Here is a 17,663-nt window from a genome sequence, read left to right as displayed (position 1 = left end):
CATCTAAACTTACAGTCTTTGGGTGAGGATCAAAATAGGGTTAAAAATTTGTGGCGATTTGCAGTCATCCAGGTCATAGTTGTCCCAAAGGTGCTTTTTCGGGAGGCAACCGGACTTTTCTTGTTTTTTCATTGAAGACATTTTGCTTCTCATCCAAGAAGCTTCTTCAACTCTGACAGGATAGTGGAGAATGGAAAGAGCTCCTGACAGAAGAAAAAACAAGAAAAATCCAGTTGCCTCCTGAAAAAAGAACCTTCGGGACATCAAAATAGGATGCATGTATGTGATTATTTCCTGGCAGGGAAGTTAAACCTACGGTAAATAATTTCCTTTCATTATAGATTGAAGGAGCTTGGAGAGAAGATGGGAAAGGCCTCAGTATTTGGGACCAGTTTGCTCACACGCCTTTGAGAATCGACAGTGATGATAATGGAGATGTAGCTTGTGACAGCTACCACAAAATAGAGGAAGATGTGGCTGCTCTGAGAGAGATCAAGGTGACCCATTATCGTTTTTCACTCTCCTGGCCTCGTATTCTCCCAGATGGGACCACCAAGCATGTCAATGAAGCTGGCCTGAAGTACTATGAAAGACTTGTGGATGCACTTCTTGCAGCAAATATCCAACCTCAGGTAAAAAGAAAAACAAAAACAATGTGAGATTCCTTACAATCTCCTTACAGCAGGGGTCTCCAACCTTCGCAACTTTAAGCCTAGTGGACTTCAACAAGTTCTGACAAGTTAAGGACAAGTTGAAGTCCTCCAGGCTTAAAGTTGCCAAGGTTGGAGACCCCTGTCCTACAGCATATGTTTGGAAGGAGGAACAAGATGTCATCTTTTGGGTTTGCAATGAGATGGTTTGTTATATACAGGTAGTCCTTGACTTACAATCTCAATTGGGATCAAAATCTCCATTGCTAAGGAAGGTGGTTGTTAAGTGAATTGGGTCGTTTTATGACTTTTTCTCACCACGGTTGTCAACGAACCACTGCATGGCCGTTAATTGAATCTTGCTTCCCCCGTTGACTTTTGGTTGCCGGAAGTCAGCTGGAAGGGTAAAAAATGGTGATCACATGATTCTATAACGCTGCAAACATTGTAAATAATATTATCAATTGCCAAGCACCAAAATTTTGATTGTGTGACTGTGAAGATGCTGTGACGATTATAAGTGTGAGGACCAGATGTAGGTCACTTTTTTCAGTCAGTCACAACATATCAGTCACGAAACATATGGCAGTAATTCGAAGACTACCTATAGTCCAAGTTGAGTATACAATACTCTAGACATGTCAAAGGTACTTACATCTATCAAAGATGTAAGAAATGGTCCAAACCAGTTTCGCCCAAACTGGTAAGAAGCTGTTAGTGATGTCACAATGATGTCACAGAACCGGTTCTTTTATATATATTCAATACTGTGTTCAGTTTTGGAGACCTCACCTACAAAAAGATATTGACAAAATTGAACGGGTCCAAAGACGGGCTACAAGAATGGTGGAAGGTCTTAAGCATAAAACGTATCAGGAAAGACTTAATGAACTTAATCTGTATAGTCTGGAGGACAGAAGGAAAAGGGGGGACATGATCGAAACATTTAAATATGTTAAAGGGTTAAATAAGGTTCAGGAGGGAAGTGTTTTTAATAGGAAAGTGAACACAAGAACAAGGGGACACAATCTGAAGTTAGTTGGGGGAAAGATCAAAAGCAACGTGAGGAAATATTATTTCACTGAAAGAGTAGTAGATCCTTGGAACAAACTTCCAGCAGACGTGGTTGGTAAATCCACAGTAACTGAATTTAAACATGCCTGGGATAAACATATATCCATCCTAAGATAAAACACAGGAAATAGTATAAGGGCAGACTAGATGGACCATGAGGTCTTTTTCTGCCGTCAGTCTTCTATGTTTCTAATTCAATTCAATTTATTAGATTTGTATGCCGCCCCTCTCCAAAGACTCGGGGCAGCTCACAACAATATATGTATATATTTATTTTTATTTTTATTATACATAATGCAAACAAACAAACAAAACAAGACCTATAAACATACCTATATATATACAAATTGAATTTACTTAATGTTTAATACTTTACAATTCTATTGGTGCTGATCTGCAGACGTTGCCATCTTTTTTTTAATGTAATTTATTATTATTTTTGTTTGGGGGGGTTGCCATCTTGTTTTCGGCTCTTTTTAAAAAAAATTATTTTATTTCTTGGCATGAGACATGTTAAGGAACTTTGCAGAACAACCCTTAAGTTTTTAGCGACATCTTGCACGAATATGCATGCTTGTGAGATATGCACTAATCTTTCATTATTCCCACCCACATCTCTGCTAAGAAGCCAAATACAGTATAATTTTTGCATGCACAACATCTTTTAATTGACAGCAAAAAGATTTCAGCATGGAAGCACTTCACATTTGTTGACTCAAGCATTACATATTTGCACCCCATGACTTGGCTGTGGTTTCGTAGAAGAGTTTAAAAAGCCATTTCTCCCAAAGTAATATTTTACAACTTGCCACAGATAACTGGTTAATGTAACCCAAAAAAATGATAGACTTTTGTAAATGCTTGTCTTAAATTTTAGATAACCCTGTACCACTGGGATCTTCCTCAAGCCCTCCAGAATATTGGAGGGTGGGAAAACGACACCATCATTCAGAAATTCAAAGATTATGCAGACCTCGTTTTTCAGAGATTGGGAGACAAGGTGAAGTTTTGGATAACTTTAAATGAGCCTTATGTCATTTCCAACCTTGGTCATGGTTATGGGGTATCTGCACCAGGTAAGGTCTTTTGCTAATTCTTCGTTTTTTTGGGAAAATACTTTTTTAAAAACCAGAGGATATTGTTGATTATTAAAATTTCTGTTGACCCAAGAAAGGAGAGTTTTGCAATTAACAGAGAACTTAGAGTTCTAGGTTTAATCTAATGTAAAAGTGACCTTTAGCCTTTGAAGTATTGCTGAATTATATATATTTTGACCACTTTAATCATCAGGACCAATTGTGAAGGATTCACGGGTTCTTTAGTCTTAACTCAGTATTTCTGATTCTTCTAAGCAAAGCATCAGAAACAGAAGTACTGTAATTAATGGAAGACATTAATGGAGCTCAGAGCTTTGGAAAAACCGAATAGCAAATCTCTTCTCAGATGAATAAATTCTGAATTGCCTCTTGGGTCTGTTAATCAATCTTGTTGGAATGTCTCAGAAAGTCACAGGAAACATTATCCAATAGATTCCTACAGGAAGAGCATAGCGTGTTAGAAATCATTATAAGCCATACATAAGCCTTTACTTCTTTTTTATCTTAGTCCAGGTCTGCTGCAGCTATGCTGCCAAGCCTGTTTAAATTTTTATAGTTCTTCCTCTTAAGCCAATGGGCCATGATAAACTTCAACTGCCTGTATTTATTTGTTTGTTTGTTTATTTGTTTGTTTATTTATTATTGGATTTGTATGCCGCCCCTCTCCGGAGACTCGGGGCGGCTAACAGCAACAATGAAACAGTGTACCATAGTAATCCAATACTAAAACGATTAAAAACCCATTAATATAAAAACCAAACATACATACATACATACCATGCATAGAATTGTAAAGGCCTAGGGGGAAAGAGGATCTCAATTCCCCCATGCCTGACGGCAGAGGTGGGTTTTAAGTAGCTTACGAAAGGCGAGGAGGGTGGGGGCAATTCTAATCTCTGGGGGGAGTTGGTTCCAGAGGACCGGGGCCGCCACAGAGAAGGCTCTTCCCCTGGGTCCTGCCAAGCGACATTGTTCAGTTGACGGGACCTGGAGAAGATCCACTCTGTGGGACCTAACTGGTCACTGGGATTCGTGCAGCAGAAGGCGGTCCCTGAGATAATCTGGTCCAGTGCCATGAAGGGCTTTATAGGTCATAACCAACACTTTGAATTGTGACCGGAAACTGATCGGCAACCAGTGCAGACTGCGGAGTGTTGGTGTAACATGGGCATATTTGGGAAAGCCCATGATTGGAAGTCTGCTGTTGTTTAAGCAACATAAATTATTCTCAGCAACTTATCATATTTTTCAGAGTATAAGGCGTACCTTAGTTTTGGGGGAGGAAACTAGAGGAGGGAAATCTGCCTACCAGATATTCATCTGGCTAGCATCCTTAGTCTGGTCAGCTTTAGAATATAATTTTATCCCCTGGTTAGGGCTTTTAAAAAAATCTTGTTTGAGAGAGTAACCGTGAAAGAGCCTGCAAGCCAGTAAGAGCTGGGAACATTGTTAGCACCTCGTTAGGGCTGGAAAGAAACTTATTCGGAGCAAGTAGAGCAATGAAAAAAACCCTGCAAAGACTTAGGCCTTGGAAAACATTCTTCAGAGAGGGTAACAATGAAAAAGCCTGCAAGGTAAGAACAGGGAAGATCGTTAGCCCCTAGTTACAGCTGGGGGGGAAAAAGCTTCGAAAAAAGCTACATTCAGAGTATAATATGCACTCAAATTTTCAGCCTCTTTTAGGGAGGAAAAAGTTGCGTCTTATATACCAGAAAATATGGTATATAACTGATATTGGTGCATAGGGAAGTATGGCTTTAACACAGATATGTAATTGTGTAAATGAGTTGCAGAAAAGTTTTAGCTTAGAGTTTTTAATTAACCACGGGATTCACTCAGGACAGACACTTACGTACATGTCAGTAATAAACTATGATATAATATGTATAATAATAATAATAATAATAATAATAATAATAATAATTTATTGGATTTGTATGCTGCCCCTCTCCATAGACTCGGAGCGGCTCACGACAAAACAATAACAATGTAACAAATCTAATATTAAAAACATCTAAAACCCATCATTAAACCATACAACGCAATCATACCATACGTAAACTATATAAGCCTGGGGTATCTCAATTCCCCCATGCCTGGCGACATAGGTGGGTCTTTAACAACTTATGAAAGGCAAGGAGGGTGGGGGCGGTTCTGATCTCTGAAGGGAATTGATTCCAGAGGGCTGGGGCCGCCATAGAGAAGGCTCTTCCCCTGGGGCCCACCAGACGATATTGTTTAGTCGACGGGATCCGGAGAAGGCCAACTCTGTGGGACCTTATCGGTTGCTGGGATTCGTGTGGCGGAAGACGGTTCCAAAGGTATTCTGGTCTGATGCCATGTAGGGCTTTATAGGTCATTACCAACACTTTGAATTGTGACTGGAAACTAATCTGCAGCCAATGCAGGCCACGGAGTGTTGAAGAGACGTGGGCAAATCTGGGTAGCCCCACGATAGCTCTTGCGGCCACATTCTGCACGATCTGAAGTTTCTGAACACACTTCAAAGGTAGCCCCATGTAGAGAGTGTTGCAGTAGTCGAACCTCGAGGTGATGAGGGCATGAGCGACTGTGAGCATACTTTGGTTTTCCTTGCAGAAAAGCAAATAGATTAAAATCTATGATTAAAATATAACTATTGCTACTCCTATAGCTGCATGAGACCATTCCCATGTCACTGTTTTCTCAGGCATATCTGGAAGACCTGGCCGTGCCCCTTACGTTGTGGGACACAATTTGATCAAGGCACATGCAGAAGTGTGGCATCTCTACAACGAAACCTACCGTCCCAGACAAAAAGGTTTGATCTCTCTTTCCATCAGTATCGAGTGGGCCGAACCAAAGAACCCTCACAAACAGGAGGATTATGAGGCTGCTGAGAGATACATTCAGGTAATACAACATCTGTAACATTGAGACCCGACACCACCACCACCTCCGGCTTGGACTCTGAGTTGTTGCTGGACCACAGCTTCCATCTGCTTTGATAACAAATTATATTATCTAAGGAGCAGCTGAGATACAAGCTATTGGTAATCAGGATACAATGTTGAGAAGGTCCACCATTTCATAAACTAAATAATGCTATAAACCAGAACTGTCCAGCTTGGCAACTTAAAAAACTTGTGGAGTTCAACACCCAAAATTCTGGGAGTTGAAGTCCACAGGTCTTAAACTTGCCCACTTTGGACACGCCAATGTAAATTGTATCATGTACTCTCAATAAGGTGTATAGTTTTGTTTGGTTTTAAAGCCAAAAAATATGTATTCTTCTATTAAATAAACCAACAGAAACATAGTTTGAGTATTCAGTAGGTATTACAGTGTTCCCTCGATTTTCGCGGGGGATGCGTTCTGAGACCGTCCGCGAAAGTCGAATTTCTGCGAAGTAGAGATGCGGAAGTAAATACACTATTTTTGGCTATGAACAGTGTCACAAGCCTTCCCTTAACACTTTAAACCCCTACAGTGCAATTTCCCATTCCCTTAGCAACCATTTAGATCATTACTCACCATGTTTATTTATTAAAGTTGATTAAAAAAATATTTATTAAAGGCAGATGAAAGTTTGGTGATGATATATGATGTCATCGGGCAGGAAAACCCATGGTATAGGGAAAAAACCCGCAAAGTATTTTTTTAATTAATATTTTTGAAAAACCGTGGTATAGACTTTTCGCAAAGTTCGAACCCGCGAAAATCGAGGGAACACTGTACAGTGGTACCTCAAGATACGAACCCCTCGTCTTACGAACAACTCGTGATACGAACCCGGGGTTCAGAAAAAAATTGCCTTTTCTTACGAACTTTTTTCGAGTTACGAACGCCAAACCCGAACTTCCGGGTTCGGCGTTGGGAGGCTCCTAGGAAGCCGCCCGGCTGTTTTAAAAGGTGACAGCCGGGCTGGGGGGCTTCCCAACAACCTCCCGAACCCCGAACTCTTGCCGAACTTCCGGGTTCGGGGTTGGGGGGGGATGCTGGGAAGCCCCCCAGCCCGGCTGTCACCTTTAAAAACAGCCGGGGGGCTTCCCAGCAGCCTCCCGAAGCCGAACGCGGAAGTTCGGGTTTGGCATTTGGCTTCGGGAGGCTGCTGGGGAGCCGCCCGGCTGTTTTAAAAGGTCACAGCCGGGCTGGGGCGCTTGCCAGCAGCCCCGACTCCCCGCCGCTCACCCATGGCCGGCAGAAGATCGCTCTTGCCTGGCTTCCCCGCGAGGCATCAGGTCAGCATTCTGTGCGGGTGGGCGGCGGGGAAGCCGGCGGCTGTGGCAGCTGCTGCAGGAGGCTTTCCCCCTCCTCGTCCGCCGCCCGCCCGCCCAGAATGCTGACCTGATGCCTCGTGTGAAGCCGGGCAAGAGCGATCTTCTGCCGGCCATGGGCGAGCTACAATAGGCTTCCATGTCCTTCGCCCGTGCCTGGCGGGAGGTGAAGAGTGCTTTGCCCAGTGCAAAGTTGACAGCAAGCAGCTCCGCAGTCGCCGAAGGAGGCTTAACAGCACCCCTCTGTCCCACCCATCGCCCGTGGCCAGCAGAAGAGCGGGGATAGGCAGGAGGAAGTTATGCCGGATATGGGCGATGGGTGGGACAGAGGGGTGGGGTTAAGCCTCCTTTGGCGGCTGGGGAGCTGCGCGGCTTTGCCTTTTGCTGGGAGGGCAAGTGAAGCGCCGGATCTCCTGCCTTTTGCCCAGCCAAACCCCCAAATGTCTCCGCTGTAGCAGCTGCTACAATAGACTTCCACGCCTTTCGTCCGTGCCTGGCGGGAGGTGAAGAGTGCTTTGCCCAGTGCAAAGTTGACAGCAAGCAGCTCCGCAGTCGCCAAAGGAGGCTTAACCCCACCCCTCTGTCCCACCCATCGCCCGTGGCCGGCATAACTTCCTCCTGCCTATCCCCGCTCTTCTGCTGGCCACGGGTGATGGGTGGGACAGAGGGGTGTGGTTAAGCCTCCTTCGGCGACTGCGGAACTGCGCGGCTTTGCCTTTTGCTGGGAGGGCAAGTGAAGCGCCGGATCTCCTGCCTTTTGCCCAGCCAAACCCCCAAATGTCTCCGCTGTAGCAGCTGCTACAATAGACTTCCACGCCTTTCGTCCGTGCCTGACGGGAGGTGAAGAGTGCTTTGCCCAGTGCAAAGTTGACAGCAAGCAGCTCCGCAGTCGCCAAAGGAGGCTTAACCCCACCCCTCTGTCCCACCCATCGCCCGTGGCCGGCATAACCTCCTCCTGCCTATCCCCGCTCTTCTGCTGGCCACGGGCGATGGGTGGGACAGAGGGGTGTGGTTAAGCCTCCTTCGGCGACTGCGAAACTGCGCGGCTTTGCCTTTTGCTGGGAGGGCAAGTGAAGCGCCGGATCTCCTGCCTTTTGCCCAGCCAAACCCCCAAATGTCTCCGCTGTAGCAGCTGCTACAATAGACTTCCACGCCTTTCGTCCGTGCCTGGCGGGAGGTGAAGAGTGCTTTGCCCAGTGCAAAGTTGACAGCAAGCAGCTCCGCAGTCGCCAAAGGAGGCTTAACCCCACCCCTCTGTCCCACCCATCGCCCGTGGCCGGCATAACCTCCTCCTGCCTATCCCCGCTCTTCTGCTGGCCACAGGCGATGGGTGGGACAGAGGGGTGGGGTTAAGCCTCCTTCGGCGACTGCGGAGCTGCTTGCTGTCAACTTTGCACTGGGCAAAGCACTCTTCACCTCCCGCCAGGCACGGACGAAAGGCGTGGAAGTCTATTGTAGCAGCTGCTACAGCGGAGACATTTGGGGGTTTGGCTGGGCAAAAGGCAGGAGATCCGGCACTTCACTTGCCCTCCCAGCAAAAGGCAAAGCCGCGCAGTTCCACAGTCGCCGAAGGAGGCTTAACCCCACCCCTCTGTCCCACCCATCGCCCGTGGCCAGCAGAAGAGCGGGGATAGGCAGGAGGAGGTTATGCCGGCCACGGGCGATGGGTGGGACAGTGGGGTGGGGTTAAGCCTCCTTTGGCGACTGCGGAGCTGCTTGCTGTCAACTTTGCACTGGGCAAAGCACTCTTCACCTCCCGCCAGGCACGGACGAAAGGCGTGGAAGTCTATTGTAGCAGCTGCTACAGCGGAGACATTTGGGTGGGGGGGGAGGCAGGAGGCAGGAGATCCGGCCCTTCACTTGCCCTCCCAGCAAAAGGCAAAGCCGCGCAGCTAACCAGCCGCCAAAGGAGGCTTAACCCCACCCCTCTGTCCCACCCATCGCCCGTATCCGGCATAACTTCCTCCTGCCTGTCCCCGCTCTGGCAGAAGAGCAGGGGCAGGCAGGAGGCAGTCTTTAACATGCCGCAGAGGCTCTGGAGCGCCGCCTGGTCTTCGCAGCACTGGCTTTCGCCCTTGTTGCATTCGCGAGCTTTCATTCCCAGGAAGCTCTCCGAGCTCGGGAAGGATCCCACGGTCAGTCGGCTGCGGGCGGGATGAAGGCGAATGCGGTCCGGAGGCTGGGAGGGAGGCGGAGAAAGGGATCAATGTAAAAGCGCTGGGCTGGGAACGTCTTTGGCCAATTAGCTCCTGGAGCGTGGAGGCTGCCTCCCTCCTCCTCCCGTATTCCGCCTCCCTTCCCTTTGAGTCATTGCAGCCGGACAGTAACTGTCTACCCAATCCACCCATGAGGCTCCCTCTGGGCAGTCTGCACTGTCTCTCTCCCCCCCCCCCCCGGTCTCCCCCCTCTACCCACCCCTGAACGATCTGAATGCCGGCAGCAATGAGGCAAAAGGGGTGAGTTTTCTGCTTGCACGCATTAATCGCTTTCCCATTGATTCCTATGGGAAACATTGTTTCATCTTACGAACTTTTCACCTTACGAACCTCCTCCCGTCACCAATTAAGTTCGTATCATGAGGTATCACTGTATATCTAATTTGTACTTGAGTTATGAAAAATGTTAAAATCCCTGATGTTAAGTTCTGGTACTGAAGAGACTCAGAGACAAGGAGTATCTAACAGCTCTTTATTAGAAACATAGAAACATAGAAGATTGATGGCAGAAAAAGACCTCATGGTCCATCTAGTCTGCCCTAATACTATTGTAGAAGTCATAGATCCAGCAAAGGAACCAGCCGGGAAGTGCTCTCTTTAAATAGAGGGCTGGTTCAACCAATCATCAGTCTTGGTTTTCCCGCTTCACAGAGTGGACCTTGAGGTAGACATAATAGATAGAGAACATAGATCGGTGATGGCAAACCTTTTTTTGGTTCATGTGAAAAAGGGTGGGTGTGTGTGCACCCTTGCGCACAGGTATGTGCCCACACCCATTCCCTCCCCCCATGCATGCGCATCCCCCGCACTGCCCCATTATTGCACACAACCCCTCGCGCAAGCACACAGACCTCCCTGAAGCCTGGGACGGTGAAAAATGGCCAAACAGGAAGTTTGGGGAAACGGACTTCTGGTTTGCCCATTGTGCTGTTTTTTGCACTCCGGAGGTTTCAGAGGTGGCCAAATGTTCCTGAAAGGAAGTTTCCTAAAGCCTCTAGAGGCTGAAACAGCTTTCCCCAAGGCCAGAAAAAAACCTGACAGCGCAGACATGTATGCTGTAGCTGACATAGGACAAAAGGTTGTGTGCCCTCCAATATGGATCCACGTGCCACTTGTGGCATACATGCCATAGGTTCACCATCACTGTTATAGGTTGTGGGAGCTCTGACACACTTAGAGATTAGGACTAGAAGGACACCAACAAGATGTCCTTGGAAGATAAGAGACTGCAGCTGTAACTACCAAGCAGTTAGATCAAGGTTACAATGTGGAGACTCAATTGGTATCTGGGGGAAGAGGTTTGAGAAGCTGCTCTTTTGCAAATAAGTTGGTTAGTGTGTTTGTGTAACTCTTTGATTTCTCGTGATGTCCCACCACAGTTTTTTGCTGGTTGGTTTGCTCATCCTATTTTCAAAACCGGGGATTACAGTGATCTGATGAAAAAGAGGATACAAGAAAGAAGTTCTGGCAAATCACGGTAAGTGATTGATTAATGCCGAATAGTTCTCGGGATAGGCTATAAAAAAAGAATCATTCAATTAGCCATCGCTCTCCACTGCCTTATGTCACAAAAGGAAAAGAAATAAACAGAAGTAAAAGAGAATCCAAGTGCCAGCTGTTAAAAACGAAATCGTCTTCTGATGACCAATTGTCTTAACAACAGTATTGCAATTGATGGGCCCTGATAGTTGGTGGTTCTTCAGAGGTTTTTGAATGTTTCTGAATGGTGGCGAGGAGTATGCTGACAAACTCCTTGGAACAATCAGGCCAGCTTCCTCAAACCACTGTCAGGATATTTTCTGGTGACCTCAAAAATCTATGAAGGATGAGAAAGTGGGAGGGAGGGGAGGGAGGAAGGAAGGAAGGGAGGAGCTTTGAAACAACATGTTCTGGATGACTGAAAATCTCCAGATACTAAATGTTCATGAAACTTGTGAAGCTGCAGAAGTTCAAGAGAAGGCTAGCGTTCATTTCTACTACAACCAGTAGTAAAGCAACTCAGTTCCTGGTTCCAGTCATGAAATTGGGCATGTTCAGACCAGATTTTGAGTTACTTAAGAACATCCACTGTTCTTATACCCTTAGTAAAAGGTCAGTTTTCAGTGTCCTGTTTTTGTCCTTTGAAGATGACAAAGTGCCTACAATGGAACTTATGCTACATTATAACTCAGAGTCCAGATGATGTAGTAATATGTAACCTTGCCAGTCCTTTGTATTAAATGTATCATGTAAAAATCTATTTTTCTATTTCCATGTGTGTTTGTGTTATGTGCGATGCAGGCTCCCTGAATTTACTGAAAGTGAAAAGCGAAGAATTAGAGGCACATATGACTATTTTGGCTTGAATCATTATACCACAATCCTGGCATCCAATTTAAATTTACCTGCTGTTGTAACCTCCTACGATGCAGATAGGTAAGCTGCAGGCATGGTTTTATATTGCATTACATTATGCACCATTTAAGTAATCCTAATAAAAATGAAATACAAAGTTAGCCATTTTCCAGGATGAAATTACTGGATTTTGTGATTGCACAGTAATATTTACCATTGTGTTATTTGATAAAATGGGAAACACCCCATATTTTGAGAACTTTGGTGGCGCAATAGTTAAAATGTTGTATTGCAGGCAAATTCTGCCTGTAGCCAGGAGTTTGTTTCTGATGAGGCTCAAAATTGACTCATCCTTCCATCCTTCCCAAGGTCAATAAAATGAAGACCCAGATTGTTGGGGGCAGTATGCTGACTCTGTAAACCTTTGAGAGAGGGCTGTAAAGAATGGTGTATAAGCCTAAACGCTACGCTGTTGCAATTTTGAAGCACATATACATCACATATTACAAGACAAGTTTCCATAAGACTATGTAGAAAAAATGGCTGATTCTCAAAGAGCCAGAGACGTTTTGATCTTTGGTATACATATTGTTATGCCGGGCGTCACAGTACAAGCCCCAATTAAGTCTGAAGTGGAAATTCAAACACACACTCTCTTGCAAAGTAAACAAAGGCAGTTTATCACAAAGGAAAAATACTGTCCAAATGCACTTTTATCAGCCAAAGTGCTCTTCTACAAACCACAAACTTTGAAGACTGTGATAAGCCAAAACAAAAGCAAAACAGATAGTCACAGCCACCATCCCCCTTCAAGAGTCTTCAAGCCAAACTTAACTGTGAATTAGTCCAAGAGTCCTGGTAAAATCTGAAACAGTTCAAAGAGTCCTTGCAAAATGCTGATGTAAAACACAGTTCTCTCTCTCCAAATGGATAATCTCCCATACCAAGAGGCAACAAGGCTGGCAATTATCAGCAGCCCCATTAGCCTAATTGCCCCAGCCACAGGTGTTCTCCCTTATTTCCTATAATACTTGCGCAGTTGTTCCTTGATATCAACCTGCGTCTGCAAACATCTATGAATACCTCTTTTTCTGAATCTTAAGATGGTAACGACGGTGATGGTTCACTAATGGGGTAATTACCTCCTCCGATCCTACTTCACTTCCAGAATCTTCCCCTGACACAGACGCTTCGCTGTCGGAAGCTGTTGGCAGTAAAACCGGCCTCTGATAATATGAGGATTCTCCCACATCAACCCCCACAGTCCTTGGAGCAGGAGCTGGCCCAGAGCCAATCACAACACATGTATCATTTGTCCAGTATAAAATGCATTTTGCGGATATCTCTAGTGCTTCTACCACATCTATACACCTCATTGTCTAAGTGATCAATATGCAGATCCTGTTACTTGTGGGATGTTAACTTTTTTAAAAAATGCAAATACATAAAATATTCTTAATAATATGTACATTCAAACCAAGCCAGCAATTCCAATTTTTTACTTTATTACAGGGACACCAGTACTTTTGTAGATCACAATGAGTGTCAAAATCTCGTAAGATTTTAAAAGAATGTCAAAACCACATGACATTTCATAAGATTTTGGCCAATTTTTTTTTTCTTTCATTTTTACTTGGTCCTGCTCTGTGGGCCATTTATAGTATCCTTGCAGGCAACCAATAAATCACTGGAGTATAAAATTGAAAGCCAATACTTTGAAACTATGGATTATTTCAACAATATTTTTTTTGAAAATAGTCTTAAATATAAAACTCTATATTGTAAATCCTTTTAGAAGTCATAAAATCTCGGTTCAAAACCAGACAACTTGTTTATCTCTGCCTTATTTACCCCATAGTGATAAACAACATTGCATATTATTCAAAAGATATAATTAAAAAGCCAAAAAAATACAAAAACCAAAACACCTCCTCACTAGCAATCAAAACCCAGAGGGGCAAAGATTAACAATAAGATTAACATTACACCAATAATAAAAAGGAAACAATGCCCCAATCAAAAAATTAACCAACTCAAACAAGCTAACAGTAAACAGCCTAATCAAGGAACCACCAAATCTACTTCCACCAACACTGACAGAGCAAGCTACTTGCATATAAAAAGAGAGTAAACCCATACCCTTCTAGTTCTGATGATGTTACTTAGGCGGGTAATGAGATGTCTGCAAGAAAGCAATCAAGCACCAAAGAGCTCATATACAGTATTTATGTTTGCTTTGACAGAGGTGTTGCTTCCATAGTAGACCAGAGCTGGCTGGGTTCTGGGTCCTTTTGGTTGAAAGTGACTCCGTTTGGCTTCAGAAGACTCTTAAAATGGATCAAAGAAGAATACAATAATCCACCTATTTATGTGACTGAGAATGGAATTTCTGAACGTATAGATGGAGGCTTGAATGATACCTGGCGCATACATTATTTAAAGAGTTATATCAACGAAGCATTAAAAGGTATGTGGTCTCCAAATCCAATAAATCCTTCTACCTTATCTGTATTTTCCTTGAAAGAGTGAGCATTTAACTAATTTTCCTATGAATGCATGTAATGGAGAAAGAACAGAAATCAGAAATTCTAACCCTGTGAATGATTATGTTGAAGAATACGGTGCAGAATTTCCACACTGCTTTTGAAAATTCAGTCCCTATTGCACATTTAATTATTCTGCTGATCTCTAGCATTGGAACAAACTAGTTTAGTAATTGCTATTTATTATTTTTTAAAGCTTTGTGAGTGTGTTAAATGCTGTGTATGGAGTGTAGAGAAAAAATAAACCCTACAAATATTACCAAGAACAGGTTAGCATTTCTAATGTTAATAATATTAAAAATAAGTTAAAATATATTGCGTAAGGAGGCTAAGACTTTATCAGGACCACTAGAATGGAGATTTTCCTGGAAAGGGAGCTAATTGAAACTAGTTGATCATTTGAGGCTACTTCCAACTTGATGGCTCTGTTTTACTAAAGGAAGGAAGCGGCTATGTACCTCTATTATATAATCAATCTCTTCCTGATAAAAACATTAAAGCAGCAAAATATTAATCATCTATTTACTGCCTATATTCAGCTTTCCTTACTGGAAATATTGAAAGCCAGTTTGGTGTAGTAGTTAAGATAGTTAAGCTACAGGCCAAGAACCCAGTGAGTTCTAGTCTTATTTTAGGAATGAGAACCAACAGATTGACTTTGGGCTAGTTATTCTCTCTGAGCTTAACTCGCCTCACGGGGTTGTTGTTATGGGGAAAATAAGAGAGGAAAGAACAGGCACACAACCCTGTATGTAAGTGTTTAGTAATAAAAAATAAAAAAGTACATAGTGTTTAATGCATAGCAGGCTATCTTGCATTGAGCTTAAGGTTACTCGCTCTATATGCCTGGCTCTAGGATTTCTTTCTGTGCTTACTCCTTCAAGATTAAGTTTTGAAAGCAGTCCAGCTGCTTAGAGAGGTTGCAATCCAAATTATTTAGAAGTCTACATTGCATATGTCTTTGTAATTAAACTTGTATAAAATCACACTGTTAAGAATCTCTCCCCTTCCCTCTTTTATATATATACATATAACAGGAGTTGCATTGGATGGTGTTGATCTCCGAGGTTATACAGTTTGGACTTTGATGGACAATTTTGAATGGGCAGTGGGCTTCTCTGAAAAATTTGGCCTGTATTACACCAACTACACAGACCCCAATCTAACTAGAATTCCAAAAGAGTCCTCAAAATATTACACATCTGTTATCCGTTGTAATGGCTTTCCAGATCCAGCTAATGGACCTCATTTGTGTCTGAAACCAAAGCCTGAAGGTACTGTAGGTATATTAGAAGAAAAAGACCAGCTTTAAAGGGTATGATAAGATAATTTAAAATATTACTATTCTTTTAACTGTAACTGTAATAGTACTAGTCTGGACACAACTCTATATGATGGGGGGGGGGGGAACCCAAGAGGTTGAGGTTCTCAGGAGGACGTTACAATGCAATAGTCAGCTAATATTGATATGAAATACTGTCAAATATGTTGCTGAAAGGAACATCTTAATGAGCATTAGAGTATTCCCAAGAGGAATACTCAGGGATTGAAGCTAGAATATAGGAATTTTCATTTTTACAACCATGACTCAAATCCAATAAGTTGTTTTCTATACATGCCACTGACAGTAACGATCTTCTGTACTTTGGTTTGAGGTGTTTGAAAGTTACAGGGCAATTTTTAGGCAGTATATTTGGATATACCAGTTTACAAATCTTACATGGTTACTTTACCTTTGCAGATACTAGTAAACCATCAATTACAAGCACTACTCTGCCACTTACAAGCTCAACTGCTGCTACCAATACTAGTAATCTGCCACTTACAAGCCCAACAGGACTGGAAGATATCAAGAAAGTGCCATTTTTGGGATTGGACTTGACTTCATCTGAGGCTGAAATAGCTCTTTATGTTTTATTTGTCCTATGCTTGCTGGCTATACTAGGTTTCGCTGGTTCCCTCTGTGCATGTAAAAAAGCCAAAAATATGTTGAAAAAATCAACATTTTAGCAATCAGAAATACCTTTTCTTTTCTCATCTGAAGACTGAGCCACATATATTTGAAGCTCTCTCTATGCATCTATGGATATTATTGTAGCAACGTGCATAAATTAGAAATATTTTGAAATTTTTTGCAGCCAAGATATACTTAAGAATTATACAATTTTGGGACACAGTTTTGCTGTGACTATGAAGATAAAACTAGAACATTCTCAATGTAGTGGGAAACATATACATGTACCTGTGCGTAAAAGTATTTAAGTGCATTTCAGAAAAAGGCCATTTGTTCAAAATTTCACAAGATGGAAATAGATTCTTGTATGTAAATATAATAAAGAATATTACAGAAAAATATTTAAGAATGGCTTTGCAACATTTGTCATGTTTCACAATTACTTCTGAGAACCAAATAACTGTAATAGGTACTAGTTGGAGACCTTTTGGCTTCATTTACTGTGACATTAATGCAACTTTCTCAATTCAACAGAAAGCATAGCTTCAAGTTAATAAAGACCTATTGAATTTTAGCCAGATTAGCTTAGTGAACTTTGCTTACACTTCGATGTGAGAAAGGGACAGAATTGTATTGTTTTTCTGTGAAATTTGTCCATCCATAAAATACCCAACTTCAATCCAATCAAAGTCCCTTGATTCCCCAAAAAAGCATGCCTGGAGAAATTGTAGTTAGCAGGCTATACGGTGATGGTGAACCTTTTATCCACCGAATGCCCAAACTGTCCATGCATGCCCAAACTGAAAAGTGCACACAAACGCGCACATGTATGGACATGCACACACGTATACACAACAGAGACCTGAAGAACAGCTAGCCAGCGGGACATCTCAACACCAGCAGCACGCAAGAGGTAAGATCTTTTTTGTTTGTGAGGTTCTGTTTCGTCCTTTGCAGAGAAACAAGCCCACAAAAGAAATGCCATGGGGATCTGACTTGGGGCTATGATGTGTGTGCCAGCAGAGAGGGCTCTGCATGCCACTCTGGCAGGCATGCCATAAGTTTGCCATCACGAGACTGTACAAAATGATAGTTTGGGGCTAATGTCTAGTATTAATCCAGTCTTTGCCTACGACAATTCTGCATTTTCAGTGAAGGCCCAAAAAGCACCCTTTTAAAACATTATTATGGGTAGTTTGCCTGCTGTAGCCAGTTCTACAAACTGTTTCCATATCTTTTCTTTCAATTGTTCTACTGCAATATACTGCATGAAATAAATATATAACAAACATGACACTCAAGCACATTAGCATAAATTAATAGCTAGGGTTGAATAAAAGAACCATGATTTATTACTTTTCAAGCAGCTGCACAAGTTTTGGGACATTTGAGTTGGATTGAAACTTAACATATCTTAAGCCTTAATGTCAAGCATTTAAGGACTTTAAAATCTCTTCTGAACACCAGTGGATGATGTCAAGTCAAATAAGAGATAATGAGGATGGATGTCGATATTGATCTTGTATCCAAAAAGGTGGC

The 17,663-nt window shown here is 42.9% G+C and overlaps 1 protein-coding gene across 1 annotated transcript in view; it reads left to right on the top strand.

Moving 5' to 3' along the window:
• The window catches only part of LCT (lactase), a 35,572-nt gene extending 19,128 nt beyond the window's left edge, over positions 1-16,444 (top strand). The window contains exons 10-17 of the mRNA XM_070753781.1: positions 342-632; positions 2,602-2,800; positions 5,511-5,713; positions 10,673-10,770; positions 11,574-11,708; positions 13,871-14,094; positions 15,208-15,444; positions 15,912-16,444. Of these exons, the coding sequence (XP_070609882.1) occupies positions 342-632; positions 2,602-2,800; positions 5,511-5,713; positions 10,673-10,770; positions 11,574-11,708; positions 13,871-14,094; positions 15,208-15,444; positions 15,912-16,180 (1,656 nt within the window). The 3' untranslated portion in view covers positions 16,181-16,444. The remainder of the gene's footprint in view (positions 1-341; positions 633-2,601; positions 2,801-5,510; positions 5,714-10,672; positions 10,771-11,573; positions 11,709-13,870; positions 14,095-15,207; positions 15,445-15,911) is intronic.
• Positions 16,445-17,663: the final 1,219 nt, after the last annotated feature.

This window comes from Erythrolamprus reginae, chromosome 1, assembly GCF_031021105.1.
Source record: "Erythrolamprus reginae isolate rEryReg1 chromosome 1, rEryReg1.hap1, whole genome shotgun sequence".
Classification (NCBI taxonomy): Eukaryota; Metazoa; Chordata; class Lepidosauria; order Squamata; family Dipsadidae; genus Erythrolamprus; species Erythrolamprus reginae.
Note: the sequence above shows the minus strand (reverse complement) of the source record. Positions and strands in the feature narration are given on the sequence as shown.